This window comes from Benincasa hispida, chromosome 4, assembly GCF_027475165.1.
Source record: "Benincasa hispida cultivar pf3 chromosome 4, pf3_genome.v1.1, whole genome shotgun sequence".
NCBI classification, from domain to species: Eukaryota; Viridiplantae; Streptophyta; class Magnoliopsida; order Cucurbitales; family Cucurbitaceae; genus Benincasa; species Benincasa hispida.
Window position 1 is genome coordinate 14084718 of NC_143481.1, and position 19237 is coordinate 14103954.

Genomic DNA, 19237 nt, shown 5'->3' on the forward strand with positions numbered 1-19237 from the left:
ATGTGGTCTTAAACCCTGATAAAGATGATGGAGAGCAAAGAATCTCACAAAGAGTATTTTTTTTTAGTATAACAGGATATAGATATGAATCTTCAATCTCGAAGGACAAATATACGTCAATTATTTATGTTCAATTTAGCTATAAAGAATAACCATTAGGTTTACATTCCATATGGAGAAAGAAAAGAAGAGGAGGATGAGAAAGTTTATTTTTGAAAAAATTATTTTAAATATTTTTCTATATCTGAAAGCATTTTTGTCTTTTTTTTTTTTTAATAAAAGGATGCAATTGTTTAAAGCAAAAGTAATATAATAGGCACTTGGCGAAATTGATTGGCCCTAGTTATTCTAATTTTTTTTCTTAAACAAAATTTCTCTGGCAACAAAAAAAAAAAAAAAATCAACTCCAAAAGAAATAAGCAATAAAAAAAATTCGAATATAAAAAAGTAATAAAGTACACCGAAAGCCCTTTGGTTTAGTTATATTTAAAATTTTGTTGTGGAGCGGACTACATCAAAAGACTGCAGCGAGTTAGCCGTTGCAATAGTTTCCATTATTGGTGACGTGGACACAGCCTTTGTCTTTCCTCCTCCTAATCAGCCCACTTGGCCACCCGCCAATCTTCGTTTAATTTTAAATTACTTACCTAATCAACCAATATTTTCATTTATTTTAAGTTCCAATTTATTTAAAAAAATTATATACGTACTATCTTTCTTTTTTTTTTTTTTTTTTTCAAATAGTAATTCTGAACGTTTAAAATGAATTTACAGACACATGGATGTCAATGAAAATTTTATAGAAAACAATATTTTACATCATTTACACAAATTAAAACGTCTATTATTTATATTAGAAATATTTTGTTACTTGGGTCCTGTTTGATATTATTTCTGTTTTTGGTTTTGGTTATTTGAAAATTAAATCTTTTTTCTTCCCTTGCATTTTTCTTAAGTATAATGGTTGAATTTTTAGTCAAATTTTAAAAATGAAAACAAGTTTTCAAATTTTTTTGGCTTGATTTTTTAAACCATTAATAAAAAATAGATAATAAATGAAGAAATTTGGAGGTAAAAGTAGTGTCTATGTAAATTTAATTTTCAAAAACAAAAAACGAAAAATGAAATGATTATCAAATGAGGCTTATTTTTTATGTTTCATTGATTTTTTTCGATATAATGAAAATATTAATTCTATGGATACATGGAAATATCAATGAAAATATGTCAAAATGAACTAAAACTTTGTATAGGGACTAAAGTAGTATTTAAATCTAAAAATCAGGAATGAAAAGAATTTTTAAATATTATAACGTATAGAATAGGCAAAATGTAGTATTTATTCCATATCCGACCAAAATAAACGAATTAATAAAAAAAATAATAAACGAATTAAAATTTGTTGAGATCTTTTTTGGTTGTATGATTAATAGCATATCTCCTTACTACCGTTAAGCAACAGAAAAGCAGTCCACAATTAATTAATAAAAAATCCTCCTTTGAAAATTTGAAAATAAAACTAGACGTTGGCAAAGCTTCTGATTTCACCAATCATCCTGTTGGGCCCAGTTTCTCTCTTCAAGCTCCTCAAGACAAACAAGACCCACTAGATTAGAGCCGCATAAACACACAAATTTTGCAATTTCATTCCGAGAAAATCTTGGTGGGCTGCAAAGAAACAAGAATATCCCTCTTCTTCCTGCTCCAAAATCTTCAATTTCTTTAAACACCCAGAAAGCCAGTGATTCAGTTTTGAAGCCAAGAATTTACTAGAAATTGTGCTTTTAAAGAGTTTAAAGAGTTGGGGTTTTGTTCTTTCTTGGGAAAATTGTTCTTCTTGTGGAGTGTAGCAATATGGGTGAATCGGCTTGCCTTCTCAGATCCTTCTCTCATCCTTCTGATGCTTCACGGGAGGCAAAAGAGGTCGGTTCAATGAAATGGTCTTCTTATTGGGTTTCTCTAATTGTTACTATTTCAATGCATTTCTTTTTGTATTTGCTTCATTGTTCTTTTGTAAGCTAAGAATTAATGGGTAATGGATTGTTGTAAATCTTGATATGAAACGATGTCTCCCTTTAATTTGATTGTTTGTTGCGACTTTCTTTATCATATAATGCCTTTACTTTGTTTATGGGAATGTGGGTTTTCAACAGGGAGATCCAATTCGAGCTCTTGGAGAATCCATTTCCTTTGGAAGGTTTATGTCAGAGTCTCTTGCTTGGGAGAAATGGTCTGCATTCTCTCATAACCGTTACCAGGAAGAACTTGAAAAATTCTCTAAACCGGGTTCTGTTGCTCAGAAGAAAGCATATTTTGAAGCTCACTACAAGAGGAAAGCTGCACAAAAAGCAGCAGCTGAGCTTGAGGAAGCAAACACTACAGCGACAACAAATCAAGTCGAAACCGAGGAAAAAGAATTTTGCTCCAGCTCTTGTGTGGAGCCAGAGCCGTTGAGATCAAGCAGCCAAGTGATCGAAACTAATGAACAACAGAATTTTGTTCAGAATGCTGAGTTTGTATCTCCCACAGATGCTGATGCACGTGATTCTATGAATGAGGAGCGTATGGTGGAAATATTAATAACAGACAAGGTGGAAGAAGAAGTTCTTGATCAAAACAATTCCATGGAGACTGCTCCTAATATTGAAAATGGCAGCCAGAATGAGAAGGATGAAGATCACAGCAAAACCGTGGTTGCTGAAGAAGCGAAAACTCCGGCCGTGAATGTGAGTGTGATCATATGTTTCTCTTTAATCATTGCAAATATAGAAGCATTAGCTGTTTTTTTCTCATTAACCTCAATATGCGCTATCTTGTTAATTCTGCAGCCACCTGCTGAAAAGGAGATTATGTCTTCAGGAGGAAGCTTGAAAAGATTAAGGAATTACTCCTCCAAATTACTAACTCGAAGTTGGTCATCAAAGCCTCAATCTTCTCCAACCAAACAAGCAACAACCTCCAGTCAACGGTACATACACAAGGGTAATGCGACTCCAAAGAGTAAGAAACCTGTAGGGAATATTGTTGAGCATTTGAGCATGAAATCCGTCCACATGTCAATGAATTTTAATTCTGGCCTGAAAGAAATAGGTAGAACAAGTCCAAAACTTCCACAAATTGGAAGAAAGAGGACGCATATGAGTTCTCTTGCAGCATCCAAAGAGACTTCAACACCTTCTCATAAGTTTGTCAGTAGGGTAGCGGTAGGTACTTCTAACTGTAATGTCCTCACTAATTATCTCAGTATCAAGATTTGTTTAAATGTGTTTAAGATGATTCATTTATCATAATTGCAGGCATCTGTTAATGGATTGTTAAAGCAACCTTTGATCAAACCTCCATTAGAAAATATAAGGTATATTAGCTTCTGAATATCCTTGTGTATGTTGAATATTTGAGGAGCTCAAATGAACTAAAGTCTTTCAAGTTTCTAATTGAAGTGTTATTGTATTGCAGATGCTTGAAATCCTTAAATGCAACTGGAACTGGAAGCAAAGAACGGCCTCCTCTTATATGTTCTCCTTTCAGCTTCAGGAGTGAAGAAAGAGTGGCAAAACGGAGAGAGGCAAATATTATGCTCAGTTTGTTTGTTTTCGTATTACATGAGTTAAAATATTTCCGATTGTCAATGCTCTTCTCGTTTGTTGTTTCAGTTCTTTCAAAAGCTTGAAGAAAAAGCTAATTCCAAAGAGATGGAGCAAAAGCAACTGCAGGCTAGATGTCAGGTTGATATATTATATCAACTTTAGCTCTTATCTTGTTGATATGTGAGGATTTGATACTCTGCACTTCAAGAAAGCAGTGCTTAAACTCTCCCAACACAAAAGAAATGATCTGCACGAATTCGAAATGGCAGAACTTACCCCAAATTATTTCCAAGGGCCAATTTGTACTTTCTACTGCTTTATGGTAGCAGGAATGAGACCTGGTCTAACTTATTATGTAAAACCACTGAAGTCGTCTTCTATTGTACAGGAAAGAAAGAAGAATGACATTAGCAAATTAAGTCAAAGCAGGAATTTTGAAGCCAAGGCAAATCAAGATAACCAGGGATCAAAATCAACTACCGATCACATTAAAAAGGTATTTTATGTACATCTTGCAAGTGTATCTGCAAGAATAACTAGGTGGCTGGGTGATATATTGAGTTCTAAATATGTTATTAACATTTTTTGAACATTCATTAGATCCCTGTCACGAGACCTCGATCGCCCAAACTAGGGAGGAAATCAGCAAGCAGCAGCGCAGTACAGAATATAAGCTCTCTGCCTCCAAAGAGGCCATCAGTCACTTCCAATGATTCCAAGAGTGTAGTAAGAAAGAGGTACGAAAGCACCACTCAATCAGTCACTTCTTTTGGGAAGAAAACGAATGGCTGTGAAAATTTTTCTCCAAATATCCAGACTTGATCAATCTCCCTCAATAGCTGGGATGCACTTACATAGTTTACACATCATGAAACTAAAGAAAGTTGTTAGAAAGTAAGTTGTCTATATTTGTCATGAGGAGATGCTGTTCAAATGACCAAAAAGTTGGCTTTTGTGTAGGCCACTTTCTGTTTGTTTGTGGGGTACTTATGTAGTATGCAGAAATTTTGTAGTCGAATGAAAAATATTACCTAGCTTGCTAGGTTTTGTACAAGTTTAAATTATATGTTCTGTTATTGTAAAAATGTTGTGGTAAAACATCGCGGGCTCAAAACTGACAGATCTAATCATACTATTTAGGTCATTAATCTCCACATCATCTCAAACTGACCATGTACGGTACCAATATTCGTAACACGTGTAGGAACTTTAGTAAATTTAATGCTTATTTGGTTGATAAATATGTTAAGTTTTTTTATTAATATAGTTGAAGAAGTTTTTCATTACTACTTCTATATACACATTTCAAAATCCAAATCCCAATAGGTTGGGAAGGTAATATTCAATCCGTTAATTTAAGGAACTTACTTATTAGCAAGACATCATTTTTCCTTGCATACAGAGGGAGTATGTAAATAGCATAATCATGCAATAAATAGGCCTTCATCTATCACCGGATACTCAGTTGGGTCATAGGAATAATCATAGCCAAACCTCATTGCATCGTAAAGGTGAGTAGGAACTTCAGTGAAGATGCCTGGATCACCATAATCTGGAAACTCTATAATCTGATGTTCAAGGTTCTTTGGATAGCAGCCATCTTGAAGCAAATAGCCCTGCAAGTCTTCATCAATGGTTGCAAAAGTTAACCCACTTCCTAAATCATTTGAAATGCAGCTAAGATTGAAATTCTGGTTTTTGCCCATTGGAGTAGTAGTAGTTGAATTGGGATCAAAATGGTCATTCATCTCATTGAAACTCTTAGCCTTGCCAGAAAGTGAATCAGTTGGAGTTTTTGGTAGATTTAAATGGACCATCTGTTGGCTACAGTCCTCAGAATATGGAGGCTTACTTTCAATGGAGCTTGCTTTATCTTTCTCTGTTGCTGACCATCCAGAACTAATGGATGAAATCGATTGTAGTTGGTCCATTTGAACTTGATGTGGTGGAACCGTTGGAGGGAATTGACTGAAATCTCCTTCTAAATGCACAATTGGCTTGTTTTCTTGTTTGAACTTGATTTCTGGAGCTTCAACCCAAGGATAACAGCTTCGGTTGCTTGGATCAAATGCTGCAAACTTCCCTTCAGGTTCAACAGAGTGAATAGAATTGCTGAATTTCATCTGCGTACATCGTGTCTTTATCGGTTCAGGAACACTCCTAGTAGCAGCTCTTTTTGGCTCTGATGTTTGCTCTTGAACAATCCTTTTCCTATCAACTTCGCAGCCTATGGAATCTACATTATGTAGCAGGAAGTTATCACCTGAGAAACTGAAGTTGCTATTTGTGATATCATTTTGTGGCATGGCTAATGAGCTACGAAGGCTGAAGTTTCCATCTCCATCCTTTGAACACGAATCAGTTTGTTTCATCCCAACAACAAAGCAAGCTTTTGGATCATTTTCTTTCTGTAGTCGACTCAAATAGAGGCGATATTTCTGCATACACAGAAAGAGTTGTCAATCAAAATCCTAAAGAAACGTAGCTAGATCAGTACCAAGAATGAAGGTAGATGTGCCAAACCTGCAAGTGGCTAGCTACATTTTCCCTAGTTAGCCATGGAACATTCATCAGATCAAGTATCTTTTTAGGGCCAACTTCTGCCAAATTAGACATTAAAAATCATTTCTCTGTGAAAGAATAATTAGAAAGGTTTCAAGAGGGAAGGTTGATGTAGTGTATACTTACTGTCAAAACCTATTTGGTTTACTGCTTTTACAAATTTCTGGTGCAGATCAACTGACCAAACAACCCTTGCTTTCTTTGTGGAAGAAGTGTCACAAAAGTCTTTGTCCTCATGCTTATCAATATCTTTTCGTTTCCTCACTGAAAATAGTTCCTCTCCCCTGAGGAACTGGCTATCATCATACCTATCTGCCATATTTCTTAGGATGTGGATGCCTTCAATAACATCATGGCCTTCAATATCTCTTCCCTCCTGTATTTTTTTTCGCAATACGTGCTGCCATATATTCCTAAGTTCTTTCATTCGTATTGGCTTCAGAAGATAATCACAAGCACCGTGTTGGACCCCTTTCATTACTCTACTCGTTTCTCCATCAACCGACATCACTGCACAGAGGGAGAGGAACTTGCATGTAAGTTAGGATTCAGAAATTAGAAGTGAGGACTCTGCTAAAAGAAGAACATCCTATGCGTGTAAAACAATCTTGAAGGTAGGGAGGCAGGGCACTGACTGATAACTGGCAGGTCCATTTCCAATCCCACATGCTCAAGGAGTTTAAAGCCATCCATATCAGGCATGTTGACGTCGCTGATTACGATATCGTATCCATCTTTTCTCTCCCTAAGCAGGCTCAGAGCCTCCCTTGCCAAACAACATGTAGTCACTGCAACACAGGACGAAAAGTGTTTCAGCCTGATTTTGAAAAAGTTTATGGGATTCAACTACATAAGCTAAATTCTGAAATGGGATGAACTAAACTTGTCTTAAACAGTGAAAACCACACATTTTCAGTTTCATTAACAAGTTTTAGCTGGAATAGATCTCATAAAAGGGACTAACTTAACGATACTTTTAGAATTGAATTCCTTCTTCAGAAGCCCAAAGTGCTTCAGCTATGATTGGAAACTAGAGTAAATGAAGAGAGAGAACATGTTAAAAAGAAAGAAATTTTGGGTTGCCTTGATAAACAGTGTTTAAGATCCTAATTTTAATTACAGAGCAGGAGCAAAATATACAGCCAGTGAATGTGCAGCATAAAGCCACTGAGAAAGTGGGCATGTTAGGTATTTTCCAAATTTAGCAAACTTTCCATTCAACCTTCTTCTTCTTCCTTCCTCCATAGTTACTATAAGAAATCAAGCGGTTTTTTTGAAACATGGAAGGAAGAGGATGAAGAAACCATAGAACCATATGAGATATGTTGCAGATGAACTTCTGATTAATCTGCCAAAGCAACTGTAAACACGAATGAAAAGCTTTGATTTTTTCAGATGGGCTGTATCAATTTCAGTTCTATATTGAAAAAGCCAAGACAATTTGCAGCCAGTAGTAGTAGTAATAGTACTTAGAGCTTGAAATCAAGCAACAAATTAACACAGAGAGAGACTTCTTTTTTTGTAAATTAACCTTCGTAAGAGCACTTCTTGAGCATCTTTTCCAGGATTTTCAGCCATGTTGGATCATCATCAACAACAAGAACACGAAGACCGATAGGAAACGCATCATTTCGAGGAGAAGAGAAGCCATTTTCCATGAGGATGGTGCTCTGGTGGAGATTAGGAAGGAGAAAATGAACAGTGAGTTTGCAACAGTTTTTGAGGAAAGAGCCTTAAAAACTTCAAAATTCTCTTGGTTTTAAAAATGGCCCAAGTTTAAAGAGATAGAAAGAGGAACCAATTAATACAAGAGCCTAACTGTTCCCTTCAAAAGATTCATAGAATGTTATATATTTACAAAATAAACAACAAAAACAGAGAAATAAAATAAGGGAAAGGTAACTCCCTTAGCAAAATGAAAGAGGTGAAAGAATATCAGATGGGGAAAAAGGCATCTTTACAAGGGACCTGCTTAGTTGAAGCACAACTTCCATATATATTATTTTTTTTCCATACAAAAGCATTGAAATGACCATATAATAATTAATCAAAGACAGTGCAGAAAAAGGAATAAAAGTATATAAAAATGAAATTATATTAGCAAGCATAGGGAGGGAGCAGTTATAATGTACAGTAGAGGCAACAATCCAACAAATGAAGGTGGGGAAGCCTTTTTATCTGCTCAACTTAAATTCCCTTTTGCACATTTGCATTCCAAGTGGGAAATCCAATTTTTTTTCCCCTTCAAGTCACCTGCTGGGATTTTTCCATGTTTGAAATGAACCATAAATTTTTGCGTTGTTCTGTACTGTCATTGAATAGTCATTGAATAATTTTTTAATCCAATATTTTTATTGAATATGGGAGAAAGAGAACAAACAAATTTCTCCCTCATCATCAGCTATCGAAGGCAAAGGTATAGCCTTAGGCCACCAGCTCCAGCCACTTTTTGTACTTTTTAGTCTTTACCATATATGGAAAACGTCCCTCCATAGCTCCATTGGGATACCCATGGCAGCTTAAAGCCTGGTGAAAATGCCTTTTACAGATGGGCTAAAGGTAATAACAATGGCAGATGAATAGCCTCCGAATCAAGTTCTTGGCTCATCTTTTTGGAGATGAATCAAAAGCAAGAACAGATGATGAAGAAAGAAACAAAGCAAGAACAGAAGTTCTCTTTTTTCGAGCCTATTTGGAATGGCTTTTTAACTACTAGCTAGTTGTCTCATCCTTCGCCTATTTGGAATAACATTCTCAGCTAACGCTAGTTGTATCTTTTTTTTCGTGTCTGTTTGGAATGACTTTCGAAGTTCTTACTTGTATGTAAATGACTTTTCAAGTGTTGGCTAGTTGTCTCTTTCTTCAAGCCTATTTGGAATGATTTCCCAAATACTAGCCAAATTAGTCTCTTTTTTTGTCATTTTGGAATGGCTTTGTAAGTGCTTACTCGTATGGAAATGACTCTCCAAGTGATGTTTGTCTCTTTCTTCGAGCCTACTTGGAATGATTTTTTAAGTACTAGTCTAGTTAGTCTCTTTTTTCGTGTCTACTTGGAATGACTTTTTAAGTACTTACTCGTACGGAAATGACTTTCTAAGTGCTTACTCGTACGGAAACGACTTTCAAAGTGCTAGTGTCCCTTTCTTTGAGCTAGTCGAAATGACTCTCGAAGTACTTTACTTTCTAAGCTTTAGTTGTCTATTTTCTTCGAGCCTCTTTGAAATGACTTTCTAAGTGCTAGTTCTCTCTTTCTTCAAACCAGTTTGGAATGACATTTTAAGTGCTTACCAGTTCCCAAATAGACCCGTCTTTTTCAACTTTCAATTTTTTTTCCCCTTTTTTAATGAAAAGAACAGAAATGGAGAAAACAGTAGTAGGTTCAATAAGATTGACAGATGAAAAAGTAGATGTAGGCACGTGGACTCCATTTGAAAGAGGGAAAGACAAAAAGTTAGGCTTTAAAGCTTAAAACGAGAAGTGGTGAGGCCAAAAGAAGCAAATTTGGAGTGCTCAAGCAGAAGATCACCTGAAGTTTGAAGAAGACTTTTAACAGTTGCATACTAAGAGATAAGTCAAACAGTAAGAATAATCCAACTTGTTTTGTTGACTATTTTAGTGATACCCAATTGAAAGTTCACATGTAGTCAAACTCTTCTACATTGCTTCTTATCACATACTGTCTTTTAATAAACTCATTAAATATTAAAAGTGGAAGCATTTTAAGACAACCCCATTGCTTGCCTTGTCTCTTTGTATGGATGCCCAATAATTCATCTTTATATTATTAATTCTCATCTTTATGTACTTGAGAAACTTAATTAAAGTTCCCCTCATTCTCTCACTTCCATGTATTATATATTATATCACTCTTAAACTCTTAATTAACTATCATTATAACACGTAATTAAATGGAGTTTTAGCAGCAAAAATTATCAACAATATCTTTGTCTCACAGTTGATATTAATATCAATATCATCAAAGCTTTCATGTTTTTATTAGTAACTTAATTAAAGAAGCTCTCAAACACTAAATAAAGTATGTTTGTGTGCTGTCTTGAAGCCATTGGTTTGTGGTTTATTCAGTGTCAGAAGAAAAGAGTTTTATGAAGTAAAAAAATAAGTTGATTAATTAAACCAAGTTGTTTAGTGGAAATTAAGAAGTTTAATATGAGATTAGATTGGTGTGGACATTATCATTGTGTTGGATGATTAATATGAGAATTAAAGTGACAATCATCAAAAAGTCATGTGGTTTAAAGTACTGATCCCCCACTAAAAACCAAATTAAAACTAATTAACTAAAAATGAAAACTCGTTTTTAAGGAGCCTCTAATTATCTGACATTCAAACTAATCCTTCGCATAAGTATTAATTCAGTATTAGCATCTTTAATTTCTTTTAATGATAGTCTTTCTTTTTTTAAAAAAATATTAATTCAATGCGTAAAAGGTGCAAAAGCTCCTTCTTTTTTAAAAAGAGATAAATAATTACAGAAATTAACCTCTCATAAAGCTAGAAAAATTAAATTATTTGGCAAAAAGGAACCAAATAATCCTACTAATGGTTGGAAGTGAACCAAACCAAGCTCTATGTTTTTAAAACAGAGAGTTTTTCAATAAGCCAACCAAAAAGGTACAAAACTAGATTGATCATCATTAATTAACGTTGGTTTGATAACTACTTTTTTAATTCAACTTATAAATATTACTCGTATTTATAAATTTTTTTTTGTTTTCTTGCCTACTTTCACCATCAAATTTAGTATAGGTCCAAGGGGTTCGGGTCCTTCTCAATCTTATGCTCTTTATATATATATAAATTGATGTAGTACCAATATTAGTAGTTAGCCTTGTGGTAAATATGGCTTCCAACTCTCTCTACTCAATTCAAGCTCCATTCTTTACCTTTATAATTTTTGGATTGTCTCAACTTTTATGGCAAGTTTTGAGTACTAAAAAGTATTTTATAAAGAATTTGGCTCATATGTTACCTTAGGAAAGATAAAAGACCATTTGCAAAGAAGAGTAACAAAAAAGAAGTAAATTTTGCATAAAAACTTTATTAAAAAAAGTAAGTCTAGTTTGTTAATCATTTAATTTTTTTAAATAAAAAACTGAAGTCTAGTTTAATAATCATTTTAATTTTTTAATTTTAATTTTGGAAAATTGAGCTTATTGATATTACTATCATCCATAAGTATATTTATTTTTAACCAATATTTTAAAACACAAAGTCTTTTAAAACTAAAAGAAGTAGTGTACAAAAATTTGTGTTCATTCAAGAAAGGTAAAACCATAATAGACATACTGGCCAGAAACAAGCATAAATCTCAAACAAAAGTCTAAAAATAAAGGCTCTATTTTTTTAACCATTTCATTTTTTGTTTTTGAAAATTAAACGTTTATCCTCTCAAATTCTTACAATAATTTGGAATTCTTACCAAACTTCCAAAAACAAAAATTAATTTATTAAATTTAACTTTATTTTTTAAAACATAAGTAAAAAGTAGAAAACAAAATAAGAAGCTAAGAAGTATAAAGAATGTTTATAGATTTAATTTTTAAAAAATTAAAAATAAAAATTAAATAGTTACTAAACAAGAATGAAATGATTACGAACAAAAGTTTCATTATATATATATAAAAAAAAAAATTAAAAAATTTTCCCTTGGGGTGTATAAGTACATACCTGACCCTCATCAATGGGAACAAACACACACATAGGAATATTTGTGTTTAAATGTTGCAATCCCACTAATTATTTTTTTTTAAAAAAAACTGTTAATTTCCACAAACAAAGAGTTAAAAGTTTTACCTTTTTCTGATAGTGGAGTGTACTGAGAGAGAGGGTTTTAGTGAGAGGAAAAAAAAAAAAAAAACTCTCTTTTAATGGCTCTAAAAAGGAAATGCCCACTAACAAATTCTTTATGTCAAATATTAAAATATAAATATACTTATAGAAAAACAAAAAAAAAAAAAAAGGGAGGAAGGGGGAATTGTGAGGATGAACTTAATCCAACTTCCTCCAAGTGGAGTCACCTTTATATTAGTTTATCTAAAGTTGGAATATGGGTTTTTGCCTAATGCTCTTCTATCATATGCCTTAACTGTTTTTCTTTACCTCTTTATTTTTATTCTCTTCCATTTTTTTTATTTTTTTATTTTTTTTATCAAATTTATTTTCCTAATCTTTTTACTACCATTTTTCAATTTGATCAATTTTTTCAAGATATGGTAAACTTATCAAAAGTGGATTTGCTAGAGATCTCAACATAATCCATTTTAATTCAAACTAGAGAACACCTTCAACTTATATAAACAAACACTTTCACTTATAATCAAATATATTCTATTTTGTTTCTAATAATGTAATAGATCAATGAGAATAAAAAAATTGGGCCTCGTTTGATTACTTGTGTTCTCCATCCAAATCTATAATGAAATAACATAATCTGTTTGATGAATAAAGATTACTCGATCCGGTTGTGCCTAAGAATTAAGTTTTATCATTATCGTTATCGTTACAACTACCATTATTGTTACTGTTATAGTTGAAAATTTATCGATTTTAACATCTTTACTGTTACCGTTACCATTACCATTACCATTATTGCTCGACCCTTAGAGGTAGAGGAAACAGTAACAGTAAATTTTACAAAATTCATAATTTTAAGTAAATGCAATCAAAATCAATCCAATTACGTTTGCGATCTAAACTCATTACACTTGATTCATTAATGAAATTTTATGATGATTTGGTAAGCTTAGTGTTACTCTAAAAGAATATCATCATATTATCTAGAAAAATATGGAATAAGGCAAATCAACTCAATAAGACTCTTAATACACTTTTTCTCAAATTTAATGGGATGATTCCTAAAAAAACTAAAATACATGGAAGATTAAAATATTTGTCAAAAGAGATCACAAATACAAAAGAAAAAAAAAATCAATTTAGATTTATCTAGTTCAACCATTTATTACCACTTTTTTAAATTTGATTCATTTGAAGATATGCTACAGTAACAAAAGAGGATATGTTGGAGGATGAAACATATTAATCCCATGAAAATTCAAATTAAAGGAGAAAATTTTAAATGTATATATAATTATAATGTCTTTTATATTTATACATAAAAATTACTTGTCACAAATAAATGATATAAAACGCCTACCATGTATCTTCTCTAAATCTAAAAGTTTTATCTGAAAGTTTTTTTTTTATAAAAAAAAAACCAAACAAAAATTAAAACTATTCGTAAAAAACATCAGAAGTAAAATAATAATAATAAAATCATTTTCTTCCATTTTTGTATTCTGTATTAATTTTCTTCAAAATAATAATAATAATTAAAAAAAAAGGGATTAAAGTAGTAATTCAAAAAGTTTTCAATGTGCTTATTGAACATTGAAGGAATATAGGTTGGGGTATGCGAAATATATGATTCCATGAAAATTTAGAATATAGTGAAGATCTTAATATATAATCAAAAGGTTATATATCTCTATTGCTAATTCAATTTATTTGGATTTTATATATTTTTAATCCAGAGTTAGTTGGTCCATGTTTTGTTTGACTCCTCTCTCTCTCTATATATATATTTTAAAAAAACTAACAGTTCTATTGAAATAAATTCTGTTAAATTTTTTTTAGGTAAAATCAAAAGAGTGAAAAATATCATATATTGTAGATACACAAAAGATAGGAGAAAAAGATTTGAACCTTCCACTAAAAAAAAATGTATGTATTTAACTTTAGGGTTATATTCATTTTCTTCATAAATTACATAAATATGTTTAATACTAACAAGACCTAGGTGCCGAAATGAGTTTAAACTCAACAATAATTGACATGATTTTTCTCCCCAAAAAAAATCTATATAATGAAATTGAATATAACTATCAAAGTGAAGAACAGTTGTAACACGTACTCTTTCTCTTGAGGTTGGAGGTACAAATCCACATATGTCGATTATTAAACTTAAAAAAAAAAATGGAACACATTTCAACAAATAAGAAGCTGAGTACATTTGATTTTAAAGAATGTGTCGTGGTAAAGGGAAATTGTTAGAAATAACTTTTTAAACTTTTCACATTACAAAAACTAATACTCTGATCAATTGTTTTAAAAAAATTAAGGAAGATTACATAACATTTGAAAAAATTAGCAAATCTCTAAGTGTAATTCTGACGAAATATATTGAGGAGGTCCAAAACAATAGATAAGTTGAAAAAAATTAATTTTTTAACAAAATTTTGATAGTCGATCTTGGACAAGATAGATCGAAAAAAACTATTCTTATAAATTTAAAAAAATTAGGTTAATTTTATAATATGAAAACTCAAACATATTATTTCTCACCATACTCCTAAAACTATTTTTCCAATAAGGAAAAACAAATCGAGGATAAAAGCATAATTCTATCGTGTAATGAACTCTCGGGACACATTATTACAGTGAAGGCCCAACGGCCCAATTTCCAGTTAATGATCTGTATTTTAGAATCTTTGGCCCATAAGAAATGGGCTTGAATTTCACTAGTTCATTGACTCTTGGCCCATATCAGTGAGATTTTAATTTTAATTCTTTTAAATGCTATATTTAGTTAGGCTGATTATGAAACCATAAATGGTCAACCCTTTAAAAAGAAGTCAACATCCCATATTCAACCAAAGGATCAAGTTGGTCAACTAAGCCTTAATTATTTAGTTGTTCAACAACATGTTCATCAAATTATCGAAAGTTTCAAACTTCTAGAAAACAAACCAGCGTAAACTAGTATTTTATTTGCAAATTTGAACCTATTTTCTTAAAAATAATTCATCAGTGAAATGATAGAATCAAACTTCTAATTTCGAAATTGATAATAAAATTATTATGTCAATTGAGTTACGCTAATTTTTCAAAAATAATTTGTTATTTTGTTTAAAGAAGAAGTTGAACTCGAGGTCAAAAGTTCAACATCAATACTTCAATGTTCATAATTTCAAACTTTTAGAAAACAGGCAAGCATAAATTAGTATTTTATTTACAAATTTGAACCTATTTTCCTAAAAACAATATGTCGTCTTTTATCATGTGTGAGGTATGAGATTCGAACTTCTAATTTCGTATAAGCGCAATGTCAATTGAATTTTGCTCTTTTAGCAAAAATAATGGATTATTTTTTTAAAAGAAAGTGAATGGCTACTATGAAATTAAATCAGTTAAAACTCTAACCTAAAAATTGTACGGATGTGGATTTTAAATTCTTCATTAAAACATTTAGAATTTTAATGGGTAGAATTATTAGGTGAAAATTAAAGAAACCGTGGACCATTTTCTCCAACCCAATAAAGCTAGAGTAACGTTACATTGCTGCCGTTTTTATTCCACTCTATTACTATTCGACTTTGTACTTTAAAAAAAAAAAATTGATTTACTATTTTAAACAATAAATATACCCCCACCTTAAACTGAAAATGTAAATTAATAAAATAAAATTCACAGATTGTTTTTTTTTTTTTTCTAGAAAAGATAATTCGAATTTTTAAGAATTGAATTATATAGCTAAACGTAAAAAGAGGTATGAAAAACGTTATTAAAAACAGCTTTTTTTTTTTTTTTCTAGAGCACATTGTATAAGTATATCTTTTAATCACTAGGTTTTGAAGGCGTTGTTGTATAATTTGGTTTTTTATTTTTGAAAAAGAAGTTTATGAACACTATTTATGTTGATTTCTTTATATACTTTTTAGATGTTTTTAAAAACCAAATTAAAATTTGAAGGCTAAAATCTTGTGTGGCAATGATTTTATTTTTTATTTTTATTTTTTTAAAAATTAAGTTTATGAACAGTTTATAAATTTCTTGTTCTGTTTTCTAGGTTTCTTGTTAAAGATATAAACTACTGCAAGAAAATGAATATAATTTTCAACAATAAAAAATAAAATAATCATCAAACTTGACCTAAAAAAATAGTTTTTGAAATTTTATCAAGAATTCAAATGTTTAATTAAGAACTATAACACCAAAAAAAACTGTTAAAAAAAAATACCATTTTTAAAAACCAAATAGCTATCAAACCAAACACTCCATTAATCAAGATCTAACATATTTTTACCATTTTAATTACAATTATATAAAAAAATGGATAAAACTATTTAAACCATTTTTTTTAAAAAAAAAACGTTAAGAAAAGTTTGAAGCTTGCTCCAAAAGCAATTTTTTTCTCATAGTCTGTCATTACATTTGTTTTCACAACAATAATATGCAATTTCTTTTTTCTTTTCTTATCTTTTTTTTTTTTTGAGTAGGAAAATATGTAAAGTGTTTAATATTCTATATATATAAAAAAATGAAACCTTAAAAACATCTAAATGGAAGGCTCTTAGACAAGATTGTGAAGTTGGGATGTGAAAAGGATGAACCGTTTCATTTTCATAAAACGAGTAAGTTTTTCTCACCGAACACTGTTTACATTTAACGGTCGGCTTTCAAGTCATCTGTACAGAAATTGGCTTACTTTGATTCAAATCAAGTATTCATAATAAACTAAGAAAAGGGCGTCTGGATATTCCTTTGGTAGGCTGCTTATATATAGATAGAACCGTGATAGATCTTCCTTTGAAACCTTTTCAGCATCAACCACATCTTCATTGCAAGTTAGCACCCATAAGTCTTCTGATTTGATCCTCTTCAAGCTTCCCCGGCAAAACGGGCACGATTCCGATCTTGTGTTCCTACAAATCATTCACAAGCAAAGACATTGAAGCAATCAAATTCATAAAGGGGAAAGAGATGATCTAAGAAGGTTTGCTAGTTACCAATTGTGGTAACATTTGATGCACATTGAATGGCAGCAGTTTGGCAACACCATTTTTGTTGAAGGTTCTAAGCAAATCCCACACTCATCTTCTCTTTCTAAATCACCCTTGGAGAGTTTTCCATCTCCTTGGACTCTTTTCTCGCTAGAATTACCGGACTTGACACGCTTCTCTTTAGCATTGTCGAACTCCTCTGCGTTTGCTTGGAGCCGTTGAAGGGATGGTAATATGACAGCTGAAGTAGGAAGTTTGTTGCAAACCAAACAAGCTCATAAGCTCATAAACTCAAATCATGCAATATAAATACATCAACACAAAAGAAGGAAAAAGCTTAAACGGGATTATGATAAATTTAATTATATCTATATTTTTAACACTCCCCTCACTTATGGACTAAGGAATTTGTAAAATGCTCAATATATAAAAATCAATATTAACTAGGAAGTAAATGACATTTGAGAAGTTCGACCATAAGACCTCCAACTCTGGCACCATATTAAATCACCAATCAACCTAGGAGCTTAAGCAAATGAATAACAGAAAATTTAATTATATTTGTACCTCAACAAATACCACAACAGACCAAGGCTAATGATTTCAAACAACAGGCATCAGGATGGGTTGGAATTCAAAAAAAGGCTTATCTGTTTTCAGAAAAAAGTTTCAGTGAAAACCTCTTCAAATAACCATATCATAAATTCAACTACCTATTGTTGTTAGTTGTGTTTATAGCATAACTCATGTTCCTCCTATAATCATGGATATATGATGTAAAGAGTTTTAACTGCAGCTAAAACCATAACAGTTTTTGCATATGGTATTAGAGAACTAATTTGATAAACCAGACTACAAAACAGACTCTTGGTAGGCAAAAATGTACCATAAAAATCCTTGACAGTTGCCTTTCTTCCATGTGCTGATATGCTAGGTCTTCCATCAGTGTAAACCTAAACAAAGCAAATGACAGAACAAAAACTCAGACATATAAACAGATAAACAAAGTCACATATCCAAGAAATCATCCAACATTGAACAAGTCAAGAAAAGAGAGACCAGCCTTGTAAACAAGTATGTGGAAGAAATTTAGGTTTCTGGGAAGTATACAAGTGCATGAACAATCCAGCCATTGCATCAAAAACAGAAAGAAAGGAGCCAATTGATTGTAAACCAACTTCATTTGGAGATAAGAACCATGTTTAGCTCTTGGAATTGCAGCAGCCCTGCAAACCCAGAACCCAAAATTGGGAAAATCAGACAAATAAACAGATTACATAAACATCCCCACTCACAACTCATCAAAATCAACCATATTCATAAACTTAAATGCATCACAAAAACCGGTAAACAGATCAAATTCTCTATGAACAGAGAAGAAAAATAGTGAAGGGGAAAAAGAATACTTACAAAGCATTGGCGTGTTGTACATCTTCTTCCAGGACCTTCAGAGAATCCTTGCAAGAAGACCTCGCTAGCCGATAATACATAATCCACCAAATTTTCTGCCTCTTTCTTCAATCGGAAACCCCAAAAATAATACCCACAAAATTCTTTTCTTCTAGAACGTGCTTACGAAAGAAAACCCAGAAGAGAAATTGGGTTTCATCGAATCACCCACGAAGTTGTTCTCACCGAAAGGACGACAGAAAGCAACCTACAAAGAATGGGTTCTTCAACTTTCATCAGAAGAAGAAGAAGAAGAAGAAGAAGAAGAAGAGGCTGTTCTGGGGCTTCCTTTAATCAAAGCGCATTTGGTGGTAGCGACTTTTGTGATTGGGGAAAAAGTAATGTACCACTATAAAGAAAGGCCGTTTTACGCTACCGGCGATTACCGATAAGGAAGGGGCAACGCCGTCTGAGAGTGGGAAGATGATTCCTTCTTCTTTTCCGAATTTATCTGTAAAAATTTTCAAAAATTTTTGTTGCTTAATCTTTCCACTACTTCGAGTTCAACTTCAGCGGTTGGTTTCTTTTCTCTTTTTTCAAAAGATAATGAAAAGCCATCATTTTCTGTAATTATGTTTTCTTCTTAAATTAAATAATGTGAATCACGAATCTGCCCTTGATTTTAAAATATATATATACGGTTTAAATATTACTGGAATCCATATACTTTTGATTTTTTTTTTGTCCCTCTACTTTTAAAATGATCATTTTTGTTTATATACTTTTAATTTTTGTTCATTTTATCTATATACTTTAAAAATGTTCATTTTAGTCCTTATATTTTCAATTTTGGTTCATTGTGGTCCTTGAACTAAAAAAGATAGTCTATTTTTACCCCTT

At 31.9% G+C, this 19237-nt stretch overlaps 3 protein-coding genes across 4 annotated transcripts; 1 reads left to right on the forward strand and 2 right to left on the reverse strand.

Annotated features, from left to right (window-relative positions):
- The first annotated feature begins 1614 nt into the window (after window positions 1-1614).
- LOC120075659 (protein WVD2-like 7) lies at window positions 1615-4648 on the forward strand. Of its 2 annotated transcripts, XM_039029253.2 has the most exons (9): window positions 1615-1923; window positions 2154-2726; window positions 2829-3000; window positions 3085-3203; window positions 3297-3355; window positions 3457-3565; window positions 3654-3725; window positions 3976-4083; window positions 4188-4648. In XM_039029253.2, the coding sequence occupies exons 1-9, from the start codon at window positions 1855-1857 to the stop codon at window positions 4407-4409; spliced, it is 1503 nt and encodes a 500-aa protein (XP_038885181.1). In that variant the 5' UTR covers window positions 1615-1854; the 3' UTR covers window positions 4410-4648. The 2 variants fall into 2 exon arrangements, with proteins under 2 accessions (XP_038885181.1, XP_038885180.1); XM_039029252.2 differs by having other exon boundaries at window positions 2829-3203.
- Window positions 4649-4815: 167 nt separating this feature from the next.
- ARR11 (response regulator 11) lies at window positions 4816-8298 on the reverse strand. Its single transcript, XM_039029251.2, has 5 exons — window positions 7681-8298; window positions 6785-6937; window positions 6276-6659; window positions 6111-6187; window positions 4816-6025 (listed from the first exon to the last, which is right to left on the reverse strand). Exons 1-5 carry the CDS (start codon window positions 7805-7807, stop codon window positions 5012-5014), a joined length of 1755 nt encoding a protein of 584 aa, XP_038885179.1. The 5' UTR covers window positions 7808-8298; the 3' UTR covers window positions 4816-5011.
- An 8238-nt stretch (window positions 8299-16536) lies between these two features.
- LOC120075784 (E3 ubiquitin-protein ligase AIRP2-like) lies at window positions 16537-19003 on the reverse strand. Its single transcript, XM_039029455.2, has 5 exons — window positions 18359-19003; window positions 18012-18174; window positions 17835-17901; window positions 16955-17189; window positions 16537-16870 (listed from the first exon to the last, which is right to left on the reverse strand). Exons 1-5 carry the CDS (start codon window positions 18436-18438, stop codon window positions 16660-16662), a joined length of 756 nt encoding a protein of 251 aa, XP_038885383.1. The 5' UTR covers window positions 18439-19003; the 3' UTR covers window positions 16537-16659.
- Between the last annotated feature and the right edge of the window lie 234 nt (window positions 19004-19237).

Coding starts and splice junctions, on each gene's coding strand:
- LOC120075659 (XM_039029252.2), top strand. CDS start 1,855: ATGGGTGAATCGGCTTGCCTTCTCAGATCCTTCTCTCATCCTTCTGAT. Junction 1,924..2,153: donor CTTCACGGGAGGCAAAAGAG/GTCGGTTCAATG, acceptor GGTTTTCAACAG/GGAGATCCAATTCGAGCTCT. Junction 4,084..4,187: donor CTACCGATCACATTAAAAAG/GTATTTTATGTA, acceptor AACATTCATTAG/ATCCCTGTCACGAGACCTCG.
- ARR11 (XM_039029251.2), bottom strand. CDS start 7,807: ATGGAAAATGGCTTCTCTTCTCCTCGAAATGATGCGTTTCCTATCGGT. Junction 6,188..6,275: donor AAACCAAATAGGTTTTGACA/GTAAGTATACAC, acceptor CTAATTTGGCAG/AAGTTGGCCCTAAAAAGATA. Junction 6,026..6,110: donor ATGTAGCTAGCCACTTGCAG/GTTTGGCACATC, acceptor CTGTGTATGCAG/AAATATCGCCTCTATTTGAG.
- LOC120075784 (XM_039029455.2), bottom strand. CDS start 18,438: ATGTATTATCGGCTAGCGAGGTCTTCTTGCAAGGATTCTCTGAAGGTC. Junction 17,190..17,834: donor AACTGTCAAGGATTTTTATG/GTACATTTTTGC, acceptor TTCCTACTTCAG/CTGTCATATTACCATCCCTT. Junction 16,871..16,954: donor ATCAAATGTTACCACAATTG/GTAACTAGCAAA, acceptor AATGATTTGTAG/GAACACAAGATCGGAATCGT.